Source organism: Medicago sativa, chromosome 4 (genome assembly GCF_051527215.1).
Source record: "Medicago sativa cultivar Bolivia chromosome 4, Bolivia_mono, whole genome shotgun sequence".
NCBI lineage: Eukaryota > Viridiplantae > Streptophyta > Magnoliopsida > Fabales > Fabaceae > Medicago > Medicago sativa.
The window spans coordinates 99,627,632-99,639,180 of NC_140752.1; the positions used below are offsets into that span (position 1 = coordinate 99,627,632).

At 33.1% G+C, this 11,549-nt stretch overlaps 1 protein-coding gene across 2 annotated transcripts; it reads right to left on the reverse strand.

Moving 5' to 3' along the window:
* Positions 1-208: 208 nt before the first annotated feature.
* LOC146934627 (protein SAR DEFICIENT 1-like) lies at positions 209-4,229 on the reverse strand. 2 transcript variants are annotated; one of them, XM_085706535.1, is made up of 8 exons: positions 4,044-4,229; positions 3,760-3,835; positions 3,005-3,563; positions 2,191-2,351; positions 1,874-2,071; positions 1,686-1,785; positions 1,270-1,534; positions 209-474 (listed from the first exon to the last, which is right to left on the reverse strand). In XM_085706535.1, exons 1-8 carry the CDS (start codon positions 4,136-4,138, stop codon positions 471-473), a joined length of 1,458 nt encoding a protein of 485 aa, XP_085562661.1. In that variant the 5' UTR covers positions 4,139-4,229; the 3' UTR covers positions 209-470. The 2 variants fall into 2 exon arrangements, with proteins under 2 accessions (XP_085562661.1, XP_085562660.1); XM_085706534.1 differs by lacking the exon at positions 209-474 and having other exon boundaries at positions 920-1,534.
* Positions 4,230-11,549: the final 7,320 nt, after the last annotated feature.

Below are 11,549 nucleotides of genomic sequence, written 5' to 3' on the forward strand. Positions count from 1 at the left end.
TTTGTTTATAGCTTAATGATATGGAAACCTAAAGCTACTCACCATTCTATCTTTTGTCTTATTAAGTAGAGATGCAAAATTGTGAAATACCTAAAATGCCAACATTGTTTCTGTATCAAACTGATGCAAGATAAAAGGGAAGAAGATAATTCTCAGATTTTTGAGTTCTGAGTAACTCCAGAAAAACGGGAGAGAGAGAGAGAGAGAATAGATCTGTAATTTCTTGCATAACCATTACGTACGTGAATAGTACTGGCTTCTTATAGGCTCAGTTTGTTGTTACACTTTCATCAATCACAAAAGGACACTTGTACTAGAGAATAAACTCTAAAGATGCTTTGAGAACAATAACTCAATGCAGCTAAAAGCAGAATTAACGTGATACAAAATTGTCCATCCATTTGGGCTTTTTAGTTTCTCTCTTGCCCCGGCCCAATGGTTCAGTTTGGCTGACTGGAGCCTGATCCGGTTCACCTATAATATAATCCCAACACAAACATGAGAACAAAAAATGCATGAAAAAATATATGTAAAGCTAAAAGTAAAGGCTTAAGGGAGTAACATTGATGTAAAACATTGATGTTACATACATACATATGCAAGCATGCACGCGCAAGACAAGAAACATTGAATTTGTTTTTTAGCATTGAATTTTTCTTGTCTCCCATGATGTATGTGGGCTGAGGCGAAGCTCTAAGGACCATATAAATTAACAATTATAATGGTAAGAATAAACTGTTTCGAAATTATTTTTTTATATGCAATCCTTTGACCGGAATTCCTTTGCTATTTTGAGGATATAGGGGATTTATTGCAGTTTTTTTTAGAAACGTTTTGTTATAACTGCTGGCTGCTTTGTAATAGCTTTTTTGTTAAATTCGTAATTGATGAAAAGAAACACTGGACCAGTTAAGGCAGATTTGCATTTGGACAATTCTTATCTCATCAACATTTCAGATTATATAATTCAAAAGGTTTAAAAACACCCTCAAACACCCTACATTTTTTCTTTTCGATTTCATAACCCGAACCAAGTGTGGAGAGTGGGAAAAGAGATTGTTTTGCTTTTTTTTTCTTTTTCCAAAAGAGAAACAACGCCCATATTTGACGCAGCCTTAAAATGGGCTTAACTAAAAAGAGATTAAACTGAGAGCCAAGATATACTCGCTATATTTTTTGACAATTAGACTAATTTGATTCTCCAACCGCTACTTTTTCATGTGTTTTGTGTGTAGCTGAAAGTCAAATTACAAACTTTGCTAATGCCACCTTGAAGCTCTATCAACGATTGGTCCTGAACTTGAAGGCGTTAGATCACCACCGTCTGATTGTGAATCTAAGAAGCTATAAGGTATGATGTCATTCATGAATGGTGATGTGGGAAATGGTGGCCCCTCGATGCAACCTATTTGTCCATTGTTATTGTTTGATACATAGTTGTGAGTCTCGAGAGTATCACCAAAATAGTTGTTTTGATCATATGTTATAAGTGATCCTTGATGATTATTGCTTTGAAATTGCTCCACGGTTCCACCTGTCGTGTGATATACAAAAAACAAATCAATTCATATAATTGAATTCATTATGTCACGCTGAATTTCAATTGGAAAATTAATTTTAGAAAATAGTTGTGCACAATAGTCACATTGTAGTTACACATGTAGTAATAGATTACTAGAATATACCTTGAGTTAACAAAGCAACGTTGTCATTCAAAATTTCATCAATTTCCTCCAACTCATTCCATCTAGCATATGCTTCTCTCACATAGTTTTGTATGTAGCTCTGCAAATTAAATGAACTATATAGGTTAAAAATCAATGCATAGAAAAAGGTAGAAGTAGAAGGACAATTTTAGTATAAATAAATGTACCTTGCCCAATGTGTTGTTAATGTCTCGGATGGGAATGGTTTGGCCATTGATGTTAGCTCTAACCATTTGGCATATTGCATTCAAATGGATGATAAATTGGGGTCCACGGTAGACATAACGTTTGTTTCCCATTACACAAGTCTTTGCATGTTTAATTGTCACATCCCACATTTTCTCTGACATTCCAATGCCTAAAATCTGATTGCAATACCATATAAACATTAACTTATTTTTCATATATAGAAAACCATTTATTGACACATTCATAATGAATCGTATTTTTTTTTTTTTTTTTGAGTTAGAAGATGGATATGTACCTTTCTGAGCCTATGAGGATCAACTACGGACAACTTGAGAAACTCTTGCACTGTGGTAATCCCTTTTGAGGTCAATTTTTTGTGGAAAGCTCCATCTTTACCAATTTTCTCTAGACGCCACACTTCGTCCTTTAGATTTGGTGGGTGGTGTTTCTTGTACACTACATTTGTATGAACAATTTAAATTTTAGCAAACAATTGTATGAGTCATACTCCTTAACCAAGATATAACAAACCAACTATGGAAAGGGTGAAAATAAAATGCCTATGGTACCAATGTGGAAATAACATAATTCTTTCTGACACAACTATAGGACTAAAAAGGTTGACCCTGGAACCGGATGCTTTTCTTTCTAGAGACCCTCTCTAATCCTTTATTTATATCTTAACAACCTTAAAATAAACTAAACAAAAAATTGCAGACTTGTTACCAACTAATTGTTAATTAACAGCAGTTATTAACAACACATCAATGTTTAATTAAAGGTGCAATTACCACCAAGTACATACCAGGTAACTAGATTAGTTAACTTCAATGTGATGCATACATCTGAAAAGGGTCATTTTCTATGTAATCATTTGACCAAGAAAGAACACAGAAATAAAATCAGAAAAAAAAAAACCTATTCATATTAATTTGACCAAGAAAGAAAACATAAAAATAAAATCAGAAAAAAAAACCTATACATATTATAATCAATCTAATCAATCATGCTTGCATATAAATTCAAGGAACTTGAATTTGCATATCATCTTTTCTCTATGAATTATTTATTATATCGAATTGATAAATGAAAAAGAAAAGAAAACTCACATTCTCCGCGATGATCTTTAACAACAAAAGGTTCAGTCATGCCTTCAAGAATTCGGACACTTTGATTAGTCCCAGGAGCAATTCTAACAGCAACTCTAAACTTTCTACTACGTATCCAACTAGAATTATCAGTGAACTCAATATCCCCAATTGGTGCAATTCCATCCCTCATAGTAAGATTTAATTCTCCTGTAAGCAATGGTCTTTTCCCATTTCTCTCTTTCACAATATTGCTATTGAATTCCTCACTAGTCCATGATGATTCCTTTTTACTAGGAGGAAAATCTCCATCAAGAACTACAATTTCTATCTTGATTGGGTGAGGTAGACTTGTAGGGACTATTTGGTCATTGCTTTTGTCAACAAGAATCACATTGATTGAGTTTCCATCCATGTCTAGTATTCTACTACCGGTGAATATTGGAAGTGAAAGTTTATTTTTGAACATGAATTGAAAACTTAATGGTTCTTCCATTGCTTGAAGTCTCAATGAAGGTGACTTTGTTATTGATCGTGGTGGATAACATTGTCTCATTGCTCTTTCCACCTCTTCATTCACCTAATCATATATAAATAGAAAGAATTGTAAACATTTTCATATTGAAGGCACGTTTGTTAAAACTTTTTCTTTAAAAAAAAATAACATATAAAAAAAATTCAGAAGCTTTCATCTATTTGTTTCTGATAAATTTAATTAAGGTATGGTTGACATTAATTTCATTTCGAAATTATGGTAAAGTTGAATGGTTACTTACCACTCTTCTAAGTAAAGGTTCCAAGCCAGAGAAAAGGTTTTGCATGTTTTTCACCATAACAATTTCTCCTATTACCCTGTCACATGAGAATTGAGAGTAATTAATGTACAGTAGAGGATATATATTATGCAACATTTAATTTAATTAAAACTATGTAATAGTTGAAACATAAAATACTAGTAAAAAACATTAAGCAAAAATAAGTTTTATAAAATTAAATAAGTGAAAGAACATAATAAAATGAATATTGGGTTGTTTGATTGGTTTAAGGGACAAAAACATACGAAGCAAAAGAAGATGTTGTCGTAGTTCTCATGCGTTTGTCATTTGGTTTGACTTTGTCTTCATTAAAATCATCAAGAAAACGTTTTGCAACCATTTTGGTAAAGAATTTAGGACCAGCTTGCTCTGATGTTATTGTTGGTGTAAGAAAAGGTTGCAGTGAGGTAGCTAGCTTAGATGAATGAAATGCAGAATGAGACGATTTGAGTTTTTTTTATATGAGAAAAGCAGAAGGTTCTTGGAATGTTGGTGGAAATAACGTAGCAAATAACTAGAATTAGAATGCTTTTCATTTGATATATATAATGCAAAGACTTCGACATCAACGGCCATTCTAAGTCAACTTAAATTTTTATCAACTTCCCTTATTGGAAAAAAGATATACAAGCTGAAAAAGGCATGTAGGACCCAAATATTTAATTTCAAATGCCCCCTTGTTATTGATTAAATTAAAGCCAAAGACTAAAAATCAGAAATTTATCAATAAAATTAACCACCGGGTAAATTATCAAACAATTGGGCATATCATTTGATTAATGGGCTTCAATGATTTTGGTCATATAAATTATCTATTTTCATATGCCTTTCATATTAAAAATTACACATGCATGAATGAATGACAAAATCTTTTTTGGATGACAAAATCAATCATCTTAAAAAACACATTCATAGATTTAAGAGACATAACATTGATATGCATACCATTTGAACTATTTGTAAAAGATCCACAATTTCAATTAGAATTGAATTGTTTAAGTTATACCCTAATTTTGGACCTAAAAATACTAGCTCAACTCTTCTTTCTGGCATTTCAAGTCATTTGAATTGGTCTCTGATCAATTACATGTTTCTCTGCATTTTATTTCAATGTCATTTGCAAAATTCATGGAAAAGGGTATTTTAGTCATTTCCTGCATTCAAACTCATTTTAGTCTTTGAAAATTGTTTGAGTCCTTTCAATTGGTTTGTATAAGCCCTTGTTTCAATCTCATGTCAAAATCCATTTCAAAAATTACGTTTAAAGTCATTTTGAGTCAGTCTAGCCCCTAGGGGCATTTTAGTCATTTCCTATGTCAAAACTCTGTTTAATTTCTAAAAATTGTCTCTGAGTCTTTTCAATTGGTTTGAATAAACTCTTGCTTTAATTTCATGATAAAATCCATTTTAAAATTGCATCTGAGTCATTTTGAGTCGTTTTGGTCCCCAGGGGCATTTTGGTCATTTCACACGAAATTTTGGTAGAGAGAGGTTACTTTAAATTACCTCATTTAAGTAATTGGTTCATTTTAGTCCGTTTTGTTATTTTTAATCGTTTCACTTTACGTTTAGTCAAATTTACCAATTTTTAGTCCAATTTTATTTTTAATTTTTTTTCAAAGTCCTCAAATTTCTGATAATTGCATCCAAGTCCTTTTTTGTTTCGAATTTATTTTTAAGTCCTTTTCTTTTAATAATTGCAGAACAGTCCATATTTTGTCCAATTTTATTTTTAGTTTTTTTATTATTTGCATGTTGGTCCTTTTAAATTTTCCAGAATTGCAGAATGGTCCTTTTGTCTAAGTCATCAGTCCATAACACGTGGCAAGCTCCTATTGGCTATCAGTAACACATGTCACCTATATAAAGGCCCAATCATCACAGTCCCAAAGAGAACGGAACAACTCAGCAAAATTGAGTGCCAAATCACCAAAAACACTTTTCTTTCTCTCTTTCCAGAATCATCCAAGATCAAACCCAACGAATTCAAAGAAATGAAGATGAACATTCAAGAACATTCATCCCCTTTCTAAACCCTAACCGTTTTCCAGATTGACAAAAACAGGCACAAATTGACCAATTCATCACCAATTTCACAAAAATCAACACAAGTTATCAGAAAATCGAAATCAAAAGCCATGCCAATTCGATAGATTTTCATAAAATTCATTTGGATTCGTAATAGTTCTCAGTGATTTTCTTCGAAAATCATCATCATCGAACCGTACTTGTTCCTCTTCTCGCAATTCAAGCCCAAGGCGATCACGAGAAGAAGATTGGAGAAGAAAAGAAGAAAGATCGAAGTGAAGACGAAGCAAAATCACACCGGTGAAGAAAACAAGGAGAGTAACCGATTCATTTTCAGTGGAAGCTTACCAGAAGAACACGAAGTGGTTCAATCGAAGCTTTCGTCTTTCCTCTGAAATCTTTCCTCCGATTAAAACACTGGTAAGTTCAAATCCTCAAAAACTATTTCCAGAATGTGATTCATGTTCGTTTAGCTTCGTATCTCATAGATCTAGGGTTGTTAAACAAAGAACGGCGAAAACACACCGTTAAACCTTCGGTTACAACAAAAACAAACGAAGAACGAACGGAATCCGTCTCTCTCACCAGAGAAGACGATGATTCCATCGTTCTCTGAGGTTCACAGTGTGGTTATCACCATTCTTTTAATCTCTGACGCCGTTAGGGTTAGATCAGAGAAGATGAGAGAACGAGAGAAAGACGAGAAGAAGAAAGAGAAAGAACGGTTGAAAATGAAGAAAGAACCGGCTCATTAACTTTTATAGGGAGTGAACCGGACCGGTTCACCTGAACAAGTCTGGTTCGCTCCCCAAACCATCTTCTCTTCCTTCCTCACCGTTTGATTTGCTTTCCAATGACGTGTACGGTGTGGATTTGCTCTTTTGGTGTGCCTAAACCGTCTTATGGTGTTTTGCGTGTTCCTAGCCCTCAGATCTAGGGTTTTGTTGGAGATGGATCAATCCAACGCCTCTGAGGCGTTTGGAGGATCCGAATCCACCAAAGACCTTGGGCTTGGGCCTCTGTTGCTGAAGATCTCGTTTTTTGCTGCCTTTTTTTCTATTTTCCACACTGCCTTGTGATATTGGCACCCCTGCATGCTTATTTTTGTGCTATAAAATTCCTAAAAAAAATTTCTATATGTTCTTGATCATTTTCTTGGCATTTTTGTGATGTTGTTATGTGTTAAATCTTGATTAAAAATATGTGTGGTATTTTTCTTGTTAATTGTTTACTATTTTTTTTTTGTTAAAATTTGTGAAGTTTCATATGTTCTTGAGCTTCAAAATCCCTTAAAAATTCTAAAAAAATTTCATGTATATTTCTTGTTATTTTTGTGATGTTTCTATGCATTTTGTTCACTGAAAATTTTGTTAAAAAATATTAACACATTTTCTTGCATTATTTCTTGATTTTGTGTGGAAAAACCTCTAAAAAAAAATTGCTCAATTCCATTCTATGTTCTTGATGACTATTTGATATACATGTTATATGATTCTATGAATCTTTAGCTACTGTTTGTACATAATTTTGATGCTTGTGTGTGAATCTTGATTAGTTGCTTGGTTTACAAGTTACATTTGTGAATAAATAATGCAAATATGCCTAAATTTACTTTGTAAATGTCAAGTTCATCATGTTGCCCTAATTCTCATTTTAAGACCTGATTCTAAGCCTTTGAAAAATGTATTAGAATGTGAGAATTTTAGGCAATAGGTTTCTTGCATTTTGTGAGTAAATTTTAGTTATATTTTTGCACTTTTTTGGCTTTATTTTGTGAAGTTTTCTATGTTTTTGTCTTGATATCTTACTTGCTTTATTTTCTTTGATATTACCCTATGCTACTAACATTTTCTTGTTTCATGTTTCATACATCATAAGCATATTCTCCATCACACTTTCTCATCTCATTTCTTTACATTTCTTTTGCTTTTAATTCATTTATGTGGGATTAAGTTCTCACAAGGAAGTAGTGTGTATGTAGGTGAAGGATGTAATATGGACTATGGACTCTAATAATGTACACCGACACAAGCACCGACACATGCACACACATCACATGGATATTTTAGATGTATGTTTAGGGAATGTATGTTTAGATGTATGTTTAGGATTTGAAACTTAGCAAAAATCATTTTCCAAATAAACATGAACAATATCACTCAAACCATTTTCTAAATAAACCTTGGGATTAAGATCCCATTGTATTTTCCTTTTATTTTCTTAATCAAATTTCAATGAAAATTAATCATACTTGACTTTTTTCCAAAATCACTAATCAAACCCCACTTTTCACAATCTTATGCCCTTGAGGCCTCTCTCTCTCATTCTTCAAGATTTCAATTTTCAAACTTAAAATCAACCAACAAAAACAAAAACATTTTTGGAAGAGAACTACGGTGGATTTGATCCCTTAAAAGGGTACGTAGGCAAGGAATCAAAATTCCTTCAATTCAAATAAAATAAAAATTCAAACGCTTTCTTCTCCCTCCAATTCTTCACTTAGAAAACTCTTAGGTGTAAATATCATTTTTCAAATAGCATTTAAAAATAAAGCGCGCGCGTAGAAAATAAAGACGGTTCCTATAGGTTACTATAGTCGTTATGGGTGCCTAACACCTTCCCGTTGCGAAAACAACTCCCGGACCTCGATTCTCAAGGGTTTTGCTTATTTTTTCCTTTCCCAAGAAAAAATGAGATATCACCGGTTAAAAAGGTTCAAACATAATTAATGTTTGACACCCGAAAACCAAGATAAAACTAGAGTCTAAATGCTACATTTTCATGGTTCATTTTTTCTAAAGAACTAGAAAATTGTCAAAAAGAACACCAGATAAATCATAAATTGGTTGCTAATATAAACTTCCATAGGAATCACCAACAAAATGAGAGAAAAAAGAATAAGAAGAATTAAAAGAACATAAATGAGAGAATTAATTTTAATGAGCAGTGCTACGGGCAGTCGCCCGTACAGTCGCGGTTGGTCCCTCTCTCGTTTATAGGAGACACGTCATGTGCTTTTTAATATCTTAAACCTGTAACCGGCTGAACAAGTCATGAATTTATTAGCATTTTATTTTTAATTTTTAATTATTATTACTCAAAAATTGTGTTGTGCAGCAAATCTAAAAACACCTTAAATCCACAACAACATGAGAAGCTCATCTTAAGCGATTTCTTTCTTTGTTTCAAATATTGAATCTCCTTTCTGTGTCGAACCCATTGAATTATGTCATATTAAATTCCCCAATCGCAAGCTCTCTATTTTTGCTACAGATAGAAGAAGAATGAGATAGTAGCAGTAGAAAGGGAATACTTGAGTTTTGCTATGCTGGGTAACACAAAGAAAGGGAATACTTGAGTTTTTTTGTGTGACTGTTGATAGTTATTGGCACAAGAATATGAATTCTTTGGAGATGGATACTCCCTCCGTCCTGTTTTATCTGAGCCAGTTTGGTTTTTCACACAGATTAAGAAAAATGGTAAATTACATTCACCTCCCTTGAGGTATTGTTAAATAGCACTAACACCCCCTCTAGTTTTCAATTAAACATTAACCTCCCTTAAGTTTTATTTAAAATGACAAACATCCCCTCCTTCTAACTACCTGTTAACACCGTTAGTTTGTCTTCGGTTAATTAACTTCTCATTAATTTGTTCATAGTGGTGTAATTAACTTTTTGAGGGAGTGGTGTAATTAACTTCTCTACCTTTTATTTGCTTTGATCCAAGATTCCATAGAAAATTGCAATGAACTCAGTAAAATGGTATTGAAGAGGTAGTGTTCTATTTAGTTAATCAAGATCAACATCCGATTAGCAAACATAGGGAATAATACATTTAATTGTATCACAATTCAACATGATAGATAGAAGAATAAAAAGGACCCGGAGAGAAGGAATCCAATTTAAAATCATTTGAGTAATTCAAATTCATTTTCACTTAAAGAGCAATCAGAAATCTGCCCCAATTTTTATGCTATTTCTCCTCCCACTTCTTCTTCTATGTCTCAAGAGAGAGACTTAAAGAGCAAATCTATCAGCAAATATATTTCAATTTTCAATTGAATTTGACTATGTTGGCTCCGTAACTTCTTCCAATTTTGATGATTTTATTTCTGATTAAGTTCTAACTCGGCGTTTATCTCAACGATTCTGTCTCAGATTCAGTTCCGTTTTGGTTATTCATATAGTCACTACCTAATTTCATGAACAAAAAAAACCTCCTTAATTGTGTAAACTATCAACATTCTGATTTCAAACAACAAGGTGCTGCTTTTAAAGAAAGGTAACGATAACAAAAACATGATAATATTGTTGAGTAAGTGAAGAGGGTGAGGTTTTTGAAAGGTTATTTAACTGAGAGCTAACGGTGTTACATGGAGGGGAGGTTAGTGTTTAGTTGAAAACTAGAGGGGTGGTTAGTGTAATTTAAGAAGACCTCAGGGGAGGTGAGTGTAATTTACCCTAAGAAAAATGTATAAATAAAGGGGAAAGTAGAATATATTGTATTGGGAATGATGAAAGTAGTATTAATTAGAGTTATATTGTATTGAGAACGATGAAAGTTGTATTGAAAATTTAAATGACTCGGTTATTTTGGGACACTTTTTTTTAGAAAATGGGTCAGATATTCCGGGACGGAGGGAGTAGTTTATTGGAATAATTTGACTTGACCCTTTTGTGAAACTTAGGGAAAGATTTGATTTTTGGTTGATGTTTAGGTGAATTAGGTACCGAAGGTTGAAGCATGGTTATGAGCCGCGAGGTTGTTGTGAATGTGATGTTGGTTCAGATCCTTCGTTCAGGGCAGCAGGCAGCAGGCTGCTGCCCCAAACGAAGCAATGTAAATTTGTGAAGTGAATGGTTGTGTTCTTCAATTTCCTTCCAAAAAATGATTATATGTTATTTATCAACTTTTAATATGAACACAACCATTCACTTCACAAATACTCCATAGCTGCTGCTGGCATGAGAAAAATTGATTATATGTTACTTATCAAATTTTAATATGGAGTATTTGTGAAGTGAATGGTTGTGTTCTTCAATTTCCTCCCAAAAATTGCATGCTCTCATCTCGTAGTCATACACTTTCAAGGATTCCATTGATGCTTGAGGATGATGGATGAATACAGATAGCCTTGCAGACTTTTTTTTTTGTTACAAAAGGGAAATTTTTTTTTTTCTGCCCCTATAACAAAATAAAATGATATATCTGCCCCTAGTTGAAAATTATTGTTGTAAATGCCCTTGTTCTTCAATTCAAATGGCGAGCATCCCATTTTTTCAACCCTTCTCTGCAAGCTTGCAGGCTTTCTCAGACTTTATCTGTGTGTTTGTAATTTCATTTGGCGAGCATGTATATTTAAGGCATTTAATTTTTTTTTTCCATGCTTGATTTTTGAATTGGCGAGCATGCCATGCTTGGGTTTTTTTATTTAATTTTTTTTTCCATGCTTGATTTTTGAAATGGCGAGCATGCCATTCTTGTTTTTTTTTTAGTATTTTTTTTTGCTTGTTTCATTTGGTGTTGGTGGTGATAATGAGGTTCAGCGTACTATGCTTGAAATTGTGAATCAGCTTGATGGGTTTGATGCTCGAGGAAATATCAAAGTTTTGATGGCAACAAACAGGTTGGTTGATTTTACTACTATTTGGTTTTTCTTTTGTTCTCTATTTTACTGTAGATGTTATTTTGGAAGTGTCTCTCACTCTCAATATTCACTG